Raw genomic sequence first — 20491 nt, 5'->3', positions numbered from 1 at the left:
GGATCTGAGTAGAGTCACTCCTTCAGTAGGTCAAAAGCTGCAATTTCTTTGGGACTCCATCTGAGAGTGACCCCTTTCTTCTGTAAGGCATGTAAAGGAGATGCAATCTCTGCAAAATACCGAATGAACCCCCTGTAGTACGAGCACAAGCCCAGAAAGCTGCGTACTTCATGGATGTTCTTCAGGTGTGGCCAATTCCTAATGGCCTCTACCTTGGCAGGGTCCATCCTAACTCCATCCTTGGAAACAATGTGCCCGTGAAAATGGATCTTATGCATGAAGAATTCACTTTTCTTGGCATTGACAAGCAGCTTATGCTTCCATAGCTCCTCGAGAACAATTGCCAGGTGCTTTTTTATGTTCAGCCTCATCCTGAGAGAACACAATGATGTCATCGAGAAGAAAGTGCCAACAAAGGCTCGGTGCTCTCTAAAAATCCTGTCCATCATTAGGTGCATTGGTTAACCCAAATGGCATGGCAAGAAACTCGAACAGACCAAACGTGGTACGAAATGCTGTTTTGTGAACATCCTCTGGCTGAATTCTGATCTGGTGATAACCACTCTTCAGATCAATGCGTCTAAACATTCCAGACCCCTGTAACCTATCCAAAATATCATCTATTCGAGGTATAGGGAATCTGTTCTTAATGGTAATCTTATTGAGGGCTCTATAGTCAATGCATATCCGCCAGGATCCATCCTTCTTCTGGACCAAGAGCACGGGTGAGCAGTAGGGTGAAGAGCTGGGCTGAATCAGCCCCTTCTCCAACAGGTCCTTGACTTGGTTCATAATTTCTTCATAATTTCCTCTTGCTGGGTTGCACTGACCTTGTAAGGAGGTTGGTTAGGAGGACTGCTACCAGGGATTATATCTGTCGTGTGGTCTTTTAGGCTTTCAGGGGGCAACTCTGTGAGAGAATGGAGAGTGAGAGAAAGCAAGTGAGTGAGAGCTGAAAAGCTTGGAAGCTGAAAGCTGAGTTGTAATAGAAGAGTGTGAAGAGTACAACACAATGAGTGAGAGATAAGGTTTTGTCCTAGTGACAAAACCTTAGTAGTCACTAACCATAGTTAGTGAACTAACTGCGGTTAGGGGGAAAAACCTCTTGAAGAGGGAAAAGTGCCCCTAACTAGCTTATTAAATTACATTGGTCACTGCTGAATTATATCTATAATTCTAACACCCCCCTGCAGTGCCAATGTCATGTACAAGGCTGATCAATCACCAAACGGATATAAGTTCAGGGCACTACGAAATGCCTCAAACTTTTCACGTGGTAGTGCTTTGGTGAAAATATCTGCAACGTTGTCATGTGTGGACACAAAGATCATACTGATCTCTCCTGCATGCAACTTCTCTTTGACGTAGTGATAGTGAACCTCAATGTGCTTTGTGCGAGCATGAAACACTGGATTCTTTGCCACTGCAATGGCACTCTGACTATCAGTGAGAATTGAAGAAGGACCCTCCAAAGACAGATGAAGATCAGCAAATAGACGTCGCAGCCAGACACATTCAACTGTTGCTGTGAAAGCTGCCCTGTACTCAGCTTCACATGATGAGGTAGCCACTGTAGATTGTTTCTTGCTCAGCCAGGAAATGCAAGATTTACCCAAAAAGAAACAATTGCCACTAGTGGACTGCCTAGTATCATAATCACCAGCCCAATCTGAATCATTGTAGGCATGCATCTGCAAGTCACCCCCCCTGGGAAATAGCAAGCCAAAAGACTTCGTGCCTTGCAAATAACGGAAGATGCGCTTAACTGCCTGCCAATGCATAGTTTTTGGGCTGTGCATGTACCTGCTCACCTGAGATACTGCAAACTGAATATCAGGTCTAGTGTTGCAGAGATATATGAGGCATCCAACAGCCTGACTGTAAAGTGTGGCATCAACTAATTCTCCTGCATCATGCATTGTGAGTTTCAGCCCCGGCTCCATGGGAGTGGCTATGGGCTTACAATCATGCATGTTAAATCTGTCCAAGAGTTTCTAAACATACTTGGACTGAGACATAACAGTGCCACGTCTCTCATGAGAGAACTGGATCCCCAAATAAAAGTGAAGCAGCCCCAAATCTGACATGTCAAAGTTGGTCTGCAAATCAGCTTTGAAATCTGCAATTTTGTCTTCATTGGACCCTGTGAGCAGTAAGTCATCGACATAAAGAAGGATGACTAAAATTTCCCCCCCATCCATCTTGATGTAGAGGGTGCTCTCAGTAGGACTATTGTGCAGCCCCTTGCTGGTCAAAAAGGCATGGATCTTGGCATACCGTGCACGAGGGGCCTGTTTCAGCCCATATAAAGCTTTGTTGAGCTTGCATACTTGAAGTGCATTTGCTGTAATTTCAAATCTCGGAGGTTGTTTGACATACACCTCTTCCAGCAAGTCCCCATTTAAGAATGTCCAACTGATGAACATTCCACTCAAAATGTGCAGCCATTGCAATAACTGATCGGATGGTGGTGATCCAGGATGTAGGAGCGAATGTCTCCTCATAATCTATGCCCTTTTTCTGAGCATAGCCTTTTGCAACCAGCCTTGCCTTATATCTATCAATGGAGCCATTTGGCTTCCGTTTGACCTTGGAAACCCATCGTGTGCCAATGGCATGTTTACCCGGGGGCAAGTCTACAACATCCCAAGTCTGATTCTTTGCAATGGACTGCAACTCATCGTGCATGGCATTCATCCAATGGACATTGTCCTTAGCCTCTTCGAATGTGGCAGGTTCCTCCTCATCAAGAAGAGTACTTGCATATGCTGATTCCACTGAATTAGCACCTTCCATGTGCCTTGCTGCACTGTGAGTCCTGCTAGGTAACGGAGCATCAATTTTACTCTCCCTGAGAGTCTGTAACAGCTAGTTTGGGACTGTTTTTGCTGCATGTATGTCTGCAATTTCTTGCTGCACCACCTGTTCCACTGCCTGTGGAGGGGGCAAGACATCCTGTGGCGGGACTAAAGCATCTGGAGGTGGCTGTAAATTCTGATTTGCATCAGAAAAATCAGCAGGGGAACCCAAGGCAATGGGTAGCAACCCCTCAAAGACATCCTTTGAAGAAAAAGGCATTTAAAATTCAGCCTGAGTGTGAGCTGAATTTTCAGCAAATATCACATCTCTACTTACTATGATCTTGCGTGTAGCAGGATTGTAGAGACGGTACCCCTTGCTTTCTGCAGTGTACCCAACAAATATGCACTTGATGGCTTTATCTGACAACTTGTGCCTAAATTCAACTGGCACATGAGCATAAGCAAGGCATCCAAAGACTCGGAAGTGATCCACTGAAGGCTTTCTATCATTCCAGACCTCATAAGGAGTTTTTGTTTGCCTTAGTGGGAGCCCGATTCAAAATGTAATTGGCATACATCAAACCCTCAAGCCAGAATTTGTGAGGCATGTGTTTTGCTTTTCAGCATACATCTGTCCATCTCCATGAGAGTTCTATTTTTCCTCTCAACTTTGCCATTTTGCTGAGGGGTCAGCCTGACTGTGAGCTGATGCTGAAAAGTGAGGATTTGCACCCCCTCTCAATGATAAGTTCAGCGAGGTATGAAAGCTGAGATAAGACTCAGGAAGAGAATTCAGAGTGGTTGTAATCATTTCTGAATCAGGAATAATTTCATCTATATTTAACAATTGCTCTCTGAGATCTTGTAGCTTTGTGAGGTGGATTGACATGGAGTCACCCTCTTCCATATGTGTATTACTTAACTCTCTTTTCAAGAAAGATACCCTTGCATCATTCCGGGCTGCATACATGCTTTCTAAAATATCCCATGCTGCCTTGGAGGTCTTACACGACCGGATATGCGGAATGATAAATCTTTTCACTGAAAGAGAGATGCATGACAAAGCTAAGGCATCCCGTGAATCCCATCTCTTCTGATCTGGAGTAGTGGCTATAGCTGCACCAACAACTTGTTTTGCAGCTGTCCCTTGTGCACGACCTCTTCCACCTCCTTGTTGAGGAGGGGTATTAGGTGCCATACCTGCTGGTCGGATCTCACCCCCATTCACATAATCCTATAAATTGCGAGAAATCAGAATATTGCATACCATAAAACTCCAGAGGGAGTAGTTGGTACCATCCAACTTGTCTTCCTGTGAAAGACCACCGAATTGGAAGTCATTCTGATTTTGTTGGGCCATATTTGAGAAAGAGATTTAAGCAGATACAAAACTGAATTCCCTTACTGGGAATGAAATGCACAACTCCCAAAAAAAACACAGCCAAGCACTGGCTGTAAATGCAACTCAGATTTCTGTACTTGCATTGTCAGAAATCTGTCGAAGCATCAAAAACTCTCTAGAATCTGCCAAAAGTGTTGCAAAACACTCCAAGAAAGGCAATATGAACTGAAAACTCCAGAAATTGCTCTCCCAACACAAAAGCCCCAAAATAGGCCTGAAATTGCAACTGGAAAGGGGCAAATTGATCAAAAGCCCCAAATGTTGCAAGAATTGCGCTCTGTCTGCAAAAGCCCCAAATTTCACTGCGAGATTGCAGTGTAATTACAAAATCCCCAAATTTCTTCAAGAAATTGTACTGCAGAACTGAAAGCCCCAAATTTCGAGCTTGAAATTGCAACTAGAAAGGGACAGAAGTACAGAAAGCCCCAAATTTTGCAATTTCAGCAGAAAGCCCTAAATTTCAGACCAAATTTGCAATGTTTGCTCCAAGTGTAGCTCCGAAACTACAAAATGATTGCAATGTCTGCAACAAACAAAATGCCCCAAATGTACTCCCAAAAAATTGAGCCAAACAATGGCTGTCTGCAAAATGCGCGTGCCAAAGATCACCTGCGAGTTTCTCCTGTACGAAATCAAAGGACTACCTGTTGTACGGAAGCAGGTCCAGTACAGAAGTATTGTACGGTTGACAGTACGGAAGGACTGTACGGCTGATAGTACGAAGTACTGTACGGCTGACAGTACGGATGACGTACGTGTTGTACGAAAGTACGGAAGACAACGAGCTGTACGGTTGGTACGGCATTGTACGGCGAACCGTACAGTCTGATGACAAAACTGTACGGACGAGATGTACGGCGACCGGGGCAGTCTGACGATGAATTGTACAATGACTTGTGCGAGCTGTATGGACGCGATGTACGGACAACCTCTGCAACGCATGTACGGTATGGTACGGCAGGTAAGGTACGACAGGTACGGTACGGATTTCGTACAGTCGTACGGACTGTACGGACGAGGTGCAGCAACGAAGCGTGGGTTGTAGCTGGAGCTCAACGGGGAAGAAGTAAGGAGCTGGATCTAATGCTCTGATACCAAATGTGAGAGAATGGATAGTGAGAGAGAGCAAGAGAGTGAGAGCTGAAAAGCTTGGAAGCTGAAAGCTGAGTTGTAATAGAAGAGTGTGAAGAGTACAACACAATGAGTGAGAGATAAGGTTTTGTCCTAGTGGCAAAACCTTAGTAGTCACTAACCATAGTTAGTGAACTAACTGCGGTTAGGGGGAAAAACCTCTTAAAGAGGGAAAAGTGCCCTAACTAGCTTATTAAATTACATTGGTCACTGTTGAATTATATCTATAATTCTAACAAACTCTTGTAGATGTGAGTCAGAAAAACAGCCCCTAAACTGAAAAAGAAAATCTGTCCGCTGTTTTTCCAGCTTAGAAAAATGAGACTCTTCTTCTACTGACTTCTTTTCAGATGCAAACACTAAGTACGCTGAAAGATGCTTTTTCATTATGTTGCCAATGGCAGAAGCAGATACAACAGGGATGGATTCTCCCTTCAATTTAGCGTCCAGAACGTGGGTCTTGCCACGGTGAGTGATTGTGATTGTTTTATTCTTTGTATCCAAAACAGCCTCGACACGAAAGTGCCAAGGTATCCCCAGTAACACATCACAACCATTCAACGGCATAATATAGAACTCTTCTGTGTCCATGTAGCTCTAAATATGCATCCATAGCTTGCCTATCACTGGAGTAATTGACTGGTCTCTTATCTTGCCCCATGCCAGGCATAACTCTGTAGCATCTGTATTTTCAACAGCCCCAATCAAGTTTGGCAAAAGACCAGCAGTGGGCTTGGGCTTTTTATTCTTCTGATCAGTCCTCTTTTCCTCCTTGTGCTCACCCTGCTCAGAAGAAGGGAACTTCCGCTTCTTATGTGGGCATTCAAAAGCCTTGTGGCCTTCCTCCTTGCAAATATAACACTTGTTGGCATCATAAAGAATTTTCTTTTCCTCATCAGACATGCGGGTCGGTACATGCCTCTGTCCTCCAACAAACTTTGCCTTCATGGGCTGCGAAAACTTTTTGAACTTCTTAGGGGATTCCGTCTTGCTGCCCTTTGACCTTGATGTCTCCTGTGAGCTTCCTTCGAACCCAGAAACTTTCCCTTGCATTAGTGCATAAGCTGTAGTGGCATTCTCAACCAACTAAGACATATTGGAAACCCTTGTCTTCGTTCAGTAGTCCCGAATCTCCTTTGGCAACCCGCAGCAATATCTTTCAATTTGCCCGGACAGCGGTACATGTCTGTAAGAATTCACTGGCAGTAGGGCTTCCCAAAACTTCTTATTGTAGTCCTCCAAATTTTTGCAATTTGCAGCATCCAACCTGTACTAGGCGGTCATGATATCCACCTCAAAAGTGGTAGTGAGCCATGTTGCTGAGAAGACCTGCTTGAATTCGACCCAAGTGGTAGGTGCTCTGCCTTGCAAGAGGAGGTTGGTCCTCCATTGGAGCGCATTGCCCTTCAAAAAGGTGGCTGCCTTTCGGACTTTGGAAGATTCTGTGAATGTCCACCTGAGTAGGCAGCATCAAACTGTTGCACGAATGTCAAAGCCTTCAATCTGTCCTGCATCCCATTGAAAGTCTCAAACTTGACAGTTGCCCCTCCCTCCTTGTAATCTTTCAATTTGCCTTTAGGGGTGAGATTGTCATAAACGGGGGGCTGTAAAAACGGTGGGGGCATCACTGCTCCCACATTTTGAGCCATTCCAACTGTACCCATGGTGGGGTTTGGCATTCCAGGTCCCACTTCCTGCATCTGTGGCATATTCCAAGTATTGCCCATTGTCCCAGGCATTCCTATGTGCATTCGAGGCTGCATCCCAATGTTTGAGTACATCATTTTGGCATTTGCAGGGGGCATTCCACCCATCATAGGTTGCTGGAAATTCTGCATTCCCGGCTGCGTGCTGCCCATAAAGCTACCTGGCATTCTGGGTGCCTCTGTGGATGGTGCCACCATTGCCTGAAAAACTGATCCCCCTCCGAAATATCCTGGATGCATCGTGGGCTGAGGAAGGGCTTGCTGTCCCTGATTGACTGAATGAAAGTTATTGGCATTACCAGCTACAGGGGTGATCGACGGCATCTCTTACGGCTTTCCACCGAAAGAAACATGCCTAGGAGTCTTCTTATGCTTCTTATGTTTCTTCTGAGATGACTTTTTGCTTCCAGAGGAAGCAACCATAGGGGGAGGAGCTTGCATAATCTCCGTGACAGCATGTTGCAATTGCGACAGGGCTTCCGCCACACTTTGCTTTCGTAGCTGAAAAAGTGCATTGGGATCAAGCTCCTCTGTCTCACCTACCTCATCCTGTGAGTCCTCTGTGGCATGCTTAGGAGAGACTGGATGTGCCCCACTGTCCTGCTGGTCATCACCCCCGCTAGTACTGTGCTCCTCTTCAAAGCTCTCTGATGCTTTGTCTTCGTTCTGCCCCTCCTGCTTTGAAATGGTCAATGACCTCTCACGGTGTGAGATGCTTGCTAGGATTGATGGTTATAGCAACAATTGCACTGAAGGTGTCCTTCACCCAACACTACCAGGGCTCACCTCTGTAGGAAGATGGTGGTGATCCCGGCAATGGAACCACTGAAACCGGCCGTCGATAAACAAAAGGGCAGTGATCTTCTTCTACTCAGTCATAAACTTCATAAATGGCCATCAGTCACTTCAATCACTTAGCACAACTTAGAAACAAGCTTCAACAACAACAAAGGTGAGGCTAGAATGCCCCTGCTCAATGAAAATAGTACACAGTGCACCCACTGGCCCCAAATGCCTTGGCGCCCCTTACGGTATTTATTTAATGCTTGTGAATGGAAATGCTTTACAACAAGGGTTCAACCCTGCACTGTTCCTCTTTGCAAGTCCTCTACATGTCTTCAAGGCATCTAATCCAAGTGCACCAATAGAATTCCCACTGGTAAGGCATACTCATGCATTCACTTCTGATCTGACATAACTTAGAGGCCTTCAGGCATCCAAACCACTGGCAAATTGAGCTCAAGGCAGCCTCAAGGCTATCACATGCATCCACATTGTCCTTAGGCCTTTCACAAGATCACCCTTGCCTCTGGGTGCTTGCTAGAACCTGTAGGAGTTCTGAAAGGACTGCAAACAACACGCATGCACTGCAAAAAGCTGCAAAGTAAGAAAGAACAAGGAAAAACAGAACCTGGAACCAACTTCTCCCGCTGTCTGTGGCAGAGGAGCGAGCTCCTTCCTCGCACCTATCCTCTGTCCAGGCTCCTCGCAGGGTGCAGGTGTCTTCCAGCAATCAGGAGAAGAGAGAAATGAAGGTAGAGAGTGAGGGTGAACAAGAAAGAGCTGTAGAGGAAAGATGGTTTGCAGATCTGTCTTGAAATGATTGCCTCGGGATCTGTGCCCGAGTCCTCCTAAGAGAGGGTGCAAAAGCTGCAGGGAAAGTTCCTCCTACAGCCTGCACTGTGCTCCAGAACAGCTCCAAAAGCCACCACACAGCCAAAAACATGTGCACAAAGGTCCAACACAGGAAAAGACAGCCCCAGGCATCTAGTGGAGGCAGCTGAACACGTCTGTATGGATTCCGTACAGCCGTACGAAAATTTTCAGAAAGTTTAGAAATGACTTCTGGCACTTCCTAGAAGTGCGTACTAGCCTTGGAGCAGTCAAAACAAACTTAAAACGGCTGAAAACAGGCTTGAAACAAGTCAAACAGCTCAAAAAGTGCACAAGAATAACTGAAAACGTCCAACACCTCTGGGAGAGTGAGGGGAGAGAGATGGAAGGTGGGGGAAGGGCATGCATACACATGCATGACAAATGGCACCTCCTCCTTGCCATTTGCCCTTTCATTAAAGTCCTAACCCCCATACCAAGGACAACGTTGGTTGTCCTTGGGCCCAACTTTTAGACCCCTCTTTTAAAGCCTTTGCCTTGCCCCTAGGACCTAGTGGTACACCTAGACTTTGCCCTTAGGACCTTCTAGGAAGTGTGCACTTCCTCTAGCCAGTCCCTCACGGCCAAACCATTACAACACTTAACCATGGTTAACCTCGGGTTAAGCATAGGTTGAGCTACGAAGATACTTTACATCACTTTTCACGTCCTCGTGACAGTGGGACAGTGTCGAAGGCCTTCCGAAAGTGTACGAAGCATGTGTAGACTTTCGGTGTCTGGACCTCGCCTCCTCAATGATAGCCTTTAGAGTGAAAATGTGATCTAGAGTAGATTGATGCTTGCTGAATCCTACCTGCCCTAGAGCTCGTGCTGCCCTCATGCCTTTGTATGACTGCTGATCTCCCTCTCCAGTACAATCCATAAATCTTGGCCAGTGTGGCCAATCATGAGGGTGTAGTAGCTCCCAGTATCCATTGGGTCTCTTGCTTTGTGTATCGGTACAATAGCGGTGGTGCTCCAAGCCGGCCAGTGTGTGGCCAATCATGAGGGTGCGGTAGCTCCTAGAATCCATTGGGTCTCCTGCTTTGTGTATTGGTATAATAGTTGTGGTGCTCCAAGCCGGTGGGAAACCATGGCATACAGCATGGTTGAACAACTGTGCTAGAACTGGGGCTAAGACCTCCTGTCCATGTGCGAAATGCTCTGGCCCTCATGATCCTTTGCTTTCCGATTGTGTAGCCGACGCAGCGCAGCCCGTACATTCCATGTATTCAATCAGTGATAGGTAGTGGGCGTGGGCATAGTGGACATGTCTGGTGGTGCTTGCATCGGAACATCATACAAGGAGAATGCATAAGTGTGCCTCACTCTCGGATCAATGATCGGAATGGGTGGCTTTCCCTCTGAAAGAAGCCCCCATCCGATGGTCGGATCTCCTCTTTGAAATGATCTGATGATCTCATCTATCTTGTGTGTGAGGAAGGCCGGTCTCTTGTGGTCTGTCAACTGTCAGAAGATCTGCTGTACCTCAGATGAAGTCAACTAACCCAGGGCTCGCTCCCGTGTGAGGTGGGTTCGCGCCTCTCTACACTCGTCGTCAAACCAAGGGTTTTAAGGCACGTTTCCATCTCGGGCCCATGTGGATCAGGTCGAAGGGAAGGATATGGTGGCAGGGTTCTGTATTACCGAGGCAAGGGTGTCCGAGGCGTGGGTGAGGTCTATATCATCTCCAGTAGGGTTGGAAGCTCTCTGGCTAAGTGGCTCACATATACTTGGTCGAGGGCACAATCGAAGTGGATTTGGGTACGAGTAGGCGTGGTAGGAGCTCTCCTTGTGATTCGTGTGATTGCAGAGATACAAAGGGCCATATATGAATGGTCAGCTTTGAGTGGGGGAGGGGGTACCGTGAGGTTATGTATCCGCGGAGCAAAAGCTATTGGATCCAGTTGGTAGTCTATTGCGCTTGTCCCCCCCCCCGTGTGGGAAATAGGTTAAACCTTTAGATGATGGCCACCTCTGAAGGCCATTGTAGATGATGAGGTCGTGGATTGCTCCCAACTCAAGCAAATGTCGCTTGTATGTTGTCACATGTGAGGCCTTTGCAGAATGTCTCAGGATCTCGAGCTCTGCTGCATCTAGCTCCGGAATCATGTGGGGATCTCTCTTATATGTGAAGTCTAGTAGGCCCACTTGTCTCTCTCCTATCCTTGCATTGAAGTCCCCTAGTAGGAGGGTGTCTCCCTGCATGGAGGATTCTGTGATGTCATCATGTATCGTCTCAAATGGACTGTGTCCCTTTGTAGTGATCTCATGAGCATACGATGACGTATCCGAGGGGAAGTAGCATACCGCAATGAAGAGCGGTCGTGCATGTGGTAGTTGGGCTCGTATCCACATATGGCGTGCATGATCCTCTTTTTGTAACACAGATATAAGTGGTCTCAAGTGTGTTTTGAAAAGGAGAGCTAGGCCTCTAGAATCTCGTACCCCACTCTCTCTCTCCTCAATTCTCTCCTATGAGTTGACTCCCAGTTATATCCCGTCACTGTGGGCAGCCCTCTCTCTGGGCTCTCATGTGTCTCGGTTAGAAAATAATGTCCCTATCTATATATGTCTCTGAAAAGCCACCTGGATTGGACTAGAGGGTGCCATTACAGCTCCAAACAGCCATACTCAATTTGCCTTGTGTCTTTGTCTCAAAGGCCCGACACCATCATGCACTATTTGTATCTCCTCCACCTCTTTCTGCCCTTTCTCAAATGATTACCTTACCATCTCGATAAACAGCCCATTTTCCTTCTTGCCTCATCCATTACTCGAGTCATCCCCTCCCTTTTGTGCTCTTGTTGTAAGAGCGTGAGATCATCATCCAAGTAGGTTCCAGAGCTGCCCTCATACTCATGAAGGTAGATCACTCGAGTCATCCCCTCCCTTTTGTGCTCTTGTTGTAAGAGCGTGAGATCATCATCCAAGTAGGTTTTGGTCCCCTTTAGAGCTGCCCTCATACTCACGAAGGTAGATTGGTTTGCTAGTGTCCGAAATCTCACAATCATAGGTCTTGTTGTGCATCATCGTTTCCTACCCTCCAAGCTGCCTCCAAGGTAAGATTGACCCCCATCTTAGTGATCAAAGCTTCAGCATCCGCCATTGCAGTGTTCCCAATTGTGAGGCCTCTAACAAGAACATTTAGTGCTTTACTATTTCTTCTCTTCTCTTCATCTAAGGGATCGGAAATAAACTCTTTCTTTGTTGGGGCTGCTTTGCCCTTACTGACCACTTCTTTCCATTCTTTCATCTCAGCCTGCCCTTTGTCTATTTGTTTAGAAAACTCATGTTGTTTCCCTTGGATTGTCATATGTAGGGCAGCCATCTCTTTCTTTAGCTTTTCCTTTTCTGTTTTCAGCATATTCAGCTCCTCATTAAGAGGTGGTTGGATTTCCCCCGCTTCAAGTCGAGTGTGAGCTTTCAGTAGTTCAATCTCGTCCTTGAGCTTGGCAATCTGCATTTCTAGTTCCTTGATCCTCAATGTACGGTGGCTGGTTTTGGCATCAACCATGTGGGTCATTTCCTCTCGCATCTTACCAATTTGGATCCCCATTTGTAAGTGCATTTCTGATTTCCATTATTCATATCTTCTTCCAAAGTACACATTTCCCTTGGATTGTCATATTTAGGGCAGCCATCTCTTTGTTTAGCTTTTCATTTTCTGTTTTCAGCATATTCAGCTCCTCATTAAGAGGTGGTTGGATTTCCCCCTCTTCAAGTGGAGTGTGAGCTTTCAGTAGTTCATTTTCGTTTTTGAGCTTGGCAATCTGCATTTCTAGTTCCTTGATCCTCAATGTACGGTGGCTGGTTTTGGCATCAACCATGTGGGTCATTTCCTCTCGCATCTTACCAATTTGGATCCCCATTTGTAAGTGCATTTCTGATTTCCATTATTCATTTCTTCTTCCAAAGAAGTACACATTTCCTGATTGATGGCATCAATGTCTACCTCTTTGCTGCTCCCAAGCATGTTCTGTAAAGTTTTCAATATCAGGATCATGCACAGAGAGAGAGAGAGAGAGAGAGAGAGAGAGAGAGAGAGAGAGAGAGAGAGAGAGAGATGTATTAACGTCGGCGGGAGCCTCGCGGGCATATGGGACAAAGTGCACAAAAAAGTAAACTCATACAAGTGACATAAGGAGATGCTTTGTCATCTGTCGCAGTATACCTTAGAAAGAGAGGATAAGGACAGCACAAGGGAGGACGATTAACATGGATGCACAGACTCTATGGCTTAGCAGCCTAGAAGGACCAGTGCACATAGCACCTCTGCATATCATATGAGTATCTAGGCCTCCATTCTCATTGGATCGTGTCATTCAAAGGGGTACTCATCAGTGCATCCAGGAGGTTAGTAACAGCCAAATGCCCATTACGGCTGTCATTGGAGAGAGACATGGCACACCTCTTTGACTCAGTCCAGAGCTCAAAATTGTTTAGTGAGATGCATCTAGAGGCAAAATAATTGAAAATATATTTTTTGTGTGAGCTGATGAATCATGATGAGACTCCGTGGGCAACTTCCGATCAGGTTCGGTCACGGAGTGGCTCACAGAACACGAGGCGATCTTTTGCGACTTGTAGGCACTCCCACAGCTGTCACCGCACCACCTAGATTTGAAACCCACGCTTACTGTTCGGAAGAAGCACTCAAAGTATCTTTTTTGACATTTCAGGCTTTGTACTCGTAGACCTAGGTGTATGGCCTTCCAAAGATATCAAACTGTGTCTCTCTTTCTCACATATCTCACATACGAGGCGCTGAGTGACTACCCTTTCTGCTTTTCCTTTTTGGAGGAGACTGGTAGCTCATTCATTGGTTTCTAAGTGAGTTGAGTATGTGTGTTTTTTTGGGGCGGGGTGTTTCCAATGCTTTGTGGCATAGGGGAAAAATGTTCTCTAGACAGCATTAAAAGCTCTCCTGTCCCATGTCCTCTCAAAGTTTCTCGAATTTGTGCACAAATAGGCATGTATGCCTGCACACATTCACATTCACATGCACGTGGATGTGCACATGTGCGCATACCACAATTTGTATGTACACCTAATTGCATGCATGACACATGAAAATGTGCACGCAAATACACTGCACACAAAAAAGACAAAACAACATGACACGTGCATTTCAATACCTGATTTGATCCATGGCCCATTTTTCTACTAGCTTTAGAAGGAATTTCCATTTCAAGATGTGGAACAGAACACGGTCCGTGGTTGTTGACTCTCTTGGATAGATAAGATCTTAGGATTCTCCTTTAGGCTAAGCATTCATGTCTTAGGATGGATAAGATCTTAGGATTCTCCTTTAGGCTAAGCATTCATGTCTTCTATGGTTAATATCATTAAGTTGGACTGATTGGAAGTGACATAAGATACCTTAATGTGGTCCTTCTCTGATGTGTTGAAGATTTTCATTGTTGCAGTTTTGATAAAGATTTTCCTAAGAACTTTCTGCTCTAACTTAGCATATCATGCTGTGTTTGGTCCTGTGTCGTGCTGTTCACTATGGGTGTGCTAAGTTTCAGGTTTCACTGGAGTAGATGATCCTTATGAGCCTCCCTTGAATTGTGAGGTAAGAGACATTTGCAACCATTATTCCTTAAAAGCCTTGAAAACAGGTTTCAGGCATAGCCCTCAGAAGCCTTCCATTATATCTGTCTTCAACAACCCTTGGATGAAACAACAAAGTTGTTTTACTCACCATGATAATTTTTGGCCGTCACTCAGGTTGTAATGGAACTGGTCGATGGGAAATGCCCTACACCTGCAGAAATGGCAGCTCAGTTGATTTCCTATTTGGAGGACAGATGCTTTTTGGGACCTCACCTGTAAGTCTGTCTGCACTTGCTATCCAGATGGACTTTTGGTCATGATATCATGCTAAACAAATATCCTGCCAAGTGGCAACCACCATGGAACTGCATCAACGTTTTTGTGTTGCAAGGACTGGTATGAAGTTGGTAAATCTGGAGCAGCTCGATTCAGTCTTCCAAATGACCGGAGCGGCTTCATTAAGTCTCCATTTTTTATACCGTCATTTTGATCATCATCACATAAATCCAAAGGTGTTGTAGACCTGGTGCAAGGGATCACTGGTGGAAGAGATGCTCTGAGTAACCTGGTGGGTTGAAGATTGTTCTGGCATCAGGTTTGTGGAATGGAGTTTTCTCGTATAGTATGAAAGATCAATTATCTTGTACACGATCAATTTAACTCTAGGATGTAAGTTTCCATATTTTAGTGATTTTGTCTGTAAAATGGATGCAAATAAGGCCACCCTTTGGCATAGTCTTATTATTGCTGTTTCCTTTTTTAGTACACCATTGAACTCAAGATTCAATTGCAGCTGGACTATCCCAGAGAAGATCACTAGTGAAGTAAAATTCTCAAGAGCGGCCCCTGTGTCTGTTTTTCCGGCGTGGGTTGTTGGGGAAGACAGTGTTTGGTCTCTTAGACAGAGTTATCATTACTTACATAATAGTGTGTACTAGTGATTTATTGTTGTCATGGTGAGACTCTGTAGAAGCTTGTCTTTTTACTATGTATTCAACACAGTTTTTTATTTCACAAAACTTGGGGGATAATCATCGGGTGACACAAATTGTTTATAGCTGATAACCCAATCTGAAATGACCAAATTTTCTTAGAAGATATTTGTTCTTGACCGAGGATGTGTATGAATGTGCAAGGATATGCTAGTCTGATCTTTACTAACTACAAAGAGACATTCCATCCATCACTGAAATAATATGCTAAGTCTTTTATATTACTGTGGCGGGCTCAAGGCATTTGCAATATGCACAGCCAGATGACTACCCAACACAATTGATCCATAAAAGCCTTTGGTGCACTGGTGTATGATTTGTGCTGGTCTAGTTACCTCTTGAACGTGGTCTCAGTCGCTCAATGCTCATCGAGCTTCTCATCACTGATATAGCCAGACTCATGGTTAATTCCACCCATAACTTATCATTTGTAGTCTGCTGAGTTTGAGGATCAAGTTCTAGAGGTAGCTGTGTCCTTTGATGGAGCAAGGATCAGTAAAGGGGTTTTTGAGTTACCTTGAAAAGCCACATGTTGATTGGGGGAGTTGAATCCATTGGTTTACCCACTCTTGCACTTGAAACAAGCTTCAGTGGGGAGGATCTACATGTTTCAACTGGTTTTTGGAAACATTAGGAGGTGATAAAAGAGGATCCAACAAACTGTCTAGTGTGGGTGCCTCGTACTTCAAACATTTTCAAAAGGCCATTGCATTATTTTGCTTTACAATATGAACAAGATAGTGGCATAAGATGTTGGACAATCCATAGATCATCTATGTACTATAGGTCGAAGGGCCAAGCGGAAGTATATTTAAGAAGTGGCACTTTGCATTCCTTCAAGAGGTGCCCTTAACTATGGAAATTCAATCAATCAATAACAATTGATGTGTGGAAGGGAACATAAGAGATGATATTGATATACACATTGGGGCCTAGGAGATATGATTTGGTAAGCATAAAACCATCTTGGGGTCCCATGGGAGTCTATATCTATGGCTCCTCTGATGTTTTGCTATATTAGATACAAACCAAGACAAACCTGCTAATGTTTGGAAATTTGTCCTAGATGAGGAATGCAAGCTGATTCAAATTGTAGATAAGAACATGTGAGAATAAAGAATCCATGTTTGTCAATATATTTGGGTCTCCTTCACTCACACTCCAATCCCACAAGATCTAGAGTTGGTGCAACACATAGATTCTCAATTATGAGGAGAAAATTACCTAAAGGTCCAAGAGATTTATGCTCCTAGGTAAATGCTTCAAATATTGGATAGTTGAGATATAGAGCTACTTAAATACCAAGTGATTGTGCACTAAGGTCTCTTATTTATGAACATGTAAGCTATGTTGAGTTGTGGCAAAGTGTACAGCAATACCGAATGGTTGTTATAAGGCCTATATGCACTACATATGTGTTAAATGTCTTGATGAACATAAGCCATTTGTGATTTTTAAATTAAATAGTGGCATTTATGGTTCTAATATTTGCTTAGTGGAAGAGTTGTAGGGTAGGCTAGAATAGACACTACATCATAGGTTTGTGAGCAAACAAGGAGTGGAAGGCCATTGGAGGAGAACACACGAGAGATTTGCAAAATTTATATCTATGTTATGTACGATTGTGGGCTTAAGGATGATCCTCATGCCCTTATGTGTTAACCACTATTGATGCCCTTATGCATGCATGCTAAATCTTTACATCATGGGTGATATATTGGCTATTCTAACACTAACTCAACCTCAAGTCTATGATGCATATGTTTCTATAAGTTCAAAATTTTTTTGACCTTGGCAGTGTCTTCGTGAATAGGTTTGCCAAACAATCTTCAGAGAAACAACATTTAAAATTTGGCTACAAGTTCAAACGACCAATAAATCAATATTTAATTGATTTTTAGACAACTTATACGTTTTAGTTCTAGTCGAGAAAAACTTGCACCAATTTGTCCCTTCTCTATGAACAATCAAGTCTTCAAGAAAGAGACTGTTTGATTTTGACAACTGCTAGGGTGATCAATAAGAATGATAACATTTTTGAATTGGATATACGTGCCCAAATAATTGGATTATTTGCCTACTTGGCAATTTAAAGGCACGACGGTAGTGTATATTATGATGATTAAGCTTGGATAGTTTGTTCGATCGAGTTAAAAGTGATTCTAAGTCAACAACATTATGATTGCATACTTGCCAACAATAGCATTAGCTCCAAGGTCCCCCCTTTATGGGGCTTGACATGGGGGATGCTTTCAAAGTCATGCTCAAAACAATAATGGGAATGTGAATTGGGTGTGCATGGGGGATGCTTTCAAAGTCATGCTGAAAACAATAATGGGAATGTGAATTGGGTGTGCCTGTGAGGGTTTGTGATAGAAAAGACGCACCTCCTTAGTTCAGGCACCTCCATCAATTGTATTAATTTTCATGTCTTAACGTTGATTGCCACTTAGGAGTTGCCATGATAACTTGAACCTTCCCAAGTCCATTCTATATCCTTCCAAATCAAAGCTTCAATTCCTTTCACTACTACATTGCCCATGGCATGATTCCTCTAGGGGGTAAGCAAGCACTACCCTTGATAGCATGCTATGTGTCATATTTGCAAGGGGGATAGGGACGCATGGACCTTGTGTTGTGTCTCCTATGGATGCTTCTATTCATTTATATTATCCTTTCTATTTCTCCATTTTCAAATGCACTAAGAAAGGTCAGGTTAGGCTTGGTTTTGACTTTATTTTTTGTGCTCCTTAAAATATTTTATACGATGTCAAACTTAATCAACAGTTGAATGTAAGTGACATCCAAATCTAATGATCTATGGAATTATAGTAAACCTCAATTAGGAGTAGGAAAAAATTGAGCTAGATTGCCAAAGCATACTATTTGATTTATTTGTTTCATTTGTAGTAGGCTACACTTTGTACTGTGCCATTATATCCCCTCACATTTGGGATTGGGTACAATGTTAGAAGTATTAGCTATGACAACATATTTTATTTGAGGAAAACTCTTGTAAGTTGTAGATCTAGCTGCTGTTGCTTATGTAGTCCAAAATTAGGTTTTAGTCTCTTTCACTCAACTAGGTGTGCTAAGGCCACATATCAACATGACAGTGCTATCTGCAAAGAGTAGTAGGTCAATTAGGATTGCAGTTTTCCAAACACAACATATGCTCCTACAAATGAAACAAATAAATCAAATACTATGATTTGGCAATCTAGCTCAATTTTTTCCTACTGCTAATTGAGGTTTATTGTAATTCCATAGATAATTAGATTTTGATGTGTGTGTGTGTGTGAGAGAGAGAGAGAGAACATCTATAGACTCATGGTCACGATCAAACATTTTATAGATCCTCTCTAGTGTCTAAGAGAGTTGTCTAAGAGAGTTGCATAACCCAAATTTTCAAAGTCGAGGTTGCATTATAGAGTATTCAGTGCCATATGGGCTTTCATAAAGAAGCAAGGAAGGAGCAAAAGCTTTAGATGGGTGCAGTTCCTGCAATTCCGGGAGAAGAAAAAGGCAAGGGATATTGGCAACACATGAGGCACCAAAGTATTCTTCCATTTACATGAAACTTCAAAGTCAATAAAAAGTTTCCTACACATATCAAAAGCAACTTCTTTACCTTAAGCGACGTCCATTGGGAAGGGACAATATGGTAATGGATTATTCTCACTTATGTGATGTTAAGGGCAATGGCATATGGTTGTATTTGGTTTACTAGTTCATTGAGAATTGGTGCAATAGACTCAGTACTGTTGATAGGAAAAACACACACTAGTATATCCATTGTAAGATAATAAAAATCTTATGACTAATGGGTATACTTGATTGGGTTTCAGTCCCAGTTTTAGCACTGGGATGAGAGAATAGCTCTCTCCCTTGGTTGCTAGACTTTGATGTTGGAAAGTCCAAGTATACTGTTGGCAAATAGGCTTTAGACAGGCTATTCTCAAATCACCCCATGTAGTGCAACATCTTGATGCAAATTATACCATTGACTCACATATCCATCTTGAAAAGACTCCAAGCTTACCAGCATTTGTCGTGACACTTTTTAGATGGCCTTGCTCTTAGCTTGTGTGTGCTCTATATAAGAGCTATACTTGTCTAGTGTCAAATCAATCCATCAAATTAATGGCTGAAAACATTGCCCTTGGTATGTATGAGTCACAAGAGGATTTAATTCACCCTTCTATTGTGATGTTATCATGCTCACGACACCAACTGATGGTATAAAAGTTTACCTCTCTCCTTGATGGTAAAGGAAAAACCTTCATTTATGAGGAATAATTTATGTGTATCCTCAAAGGTTTAATACGACGCTCACTTGTTGCACTTTAATATATTCTCTGACCGATTGGATGACAGATTCTTCCATGGATATGGAATCTATGCTAGCCTCCACCGACTGGTAGATCAGGGTTAATAGTTCTACTTACTTGTCAACTAATGATTCAGATCCACTATCAAGAATAATGGGTATGATAATGACCCATTTGAGACTACTATGATTCTTGATTGGATTTTTTCTAGGGTAGTAGTCTGACACTCCACTGTGATGAGGAGTGTTGCCCTCACTTGGATTGTGTGTCAAACCTTTGGGAATGTAGTCGGTGGGAAACACACACACACACACACACCCACCTAGCCACCCACCCACCTATAACATTGGGGATCCTTGTGTCCAATGGTTGTACATACAATTTTACACACTTTAATGGGTGTAACTAGCATAAGTTTTAAATCGATGCTTGGAGTTTATTATCATGGAGTTGACTGACTTTACCATAGAATTGATTGAATTTACCCATTACAATTATCTATTAGAGGAAGAGGACACGTGTGGGACCTTGGACCACCAGGTCCATCCAGTTAGTCATGATCAGGAGTAAATGGAGCAAATCCAAGTACTCCATAGGACTTGATTTTGAACTAATGGCTAAGTTAGAACACATGGGGAAGTACATCTTCCCCCCTTTTACCAAGTTTGGGTTGAAACATTATCACAACTCTAGGAGATTGTGCAACCTGGTGGAGATAAGTGCCTCATGCATTACTACTGCAATGCAAGGAATTGCGAGGAGAATGCAAGAAAAAGAGATGCAAGGCTCGATGATTTGAGGCACTAATGGATTGGTGATTTGAATGAGACAGAAGGTATTGGACTTCTTCTAAAGACCCACTTAGTATGTATATATATAGTGTCCCTCATTTTAAAATCGTGAAAAGATCATGATA

General features: G+C 43.5%; 1 protein-coding gene across 2 annotated transcripts in view; it reads left to right on the top strand.

Moving 5' to 3' along the window:
• LOC147892381 (adenylyl-sulfate kinase 3-like) overlaps positions 1-15286 on the top strand; it is a 78436-nt gene extending 63150 nt beyond the window's left edge. For both annotated transcript variants that reach the window (XM_087387438.1, XM_087387437.1), the window contains exons 6-7: positions 14225-14271; positions 14427-15286. In XM_087387438.1, coding sequence (XP_087243564.1) covers positions 14225-14271; positions 14427-14531 — 152 coding nt within the window. In that variant the 3' untranslated portion in view covers positions 14532-15286. The remainder of the gene's footprint in view (positions 1-14224; positions 14272-14426) is intronic.
• Positions 15287-20491: the final 5205 nt, after the last annotated feature.

Source organism: Dipteris shenzhenensis, chromosome 16 (genome assembly GCF_047967505.1).
Source record: "Dipteris shenzhenensis isolate YYH24624 ecotype China chromosome 16, Dip_SZ_1.0, whole genome shotgun sequence".
In the NCBI taxonomy this organism is placed as follows: Eukaryota; Viridiplantae; Streptophyta; class Polypodiopsida; order Gleicheniales; family Dipteridaceae; genus Dipteris; species Dipteris shenzhenensis.
This window is presented reverse-complemented; position numbering and strand designations above follow the sequence as displayed.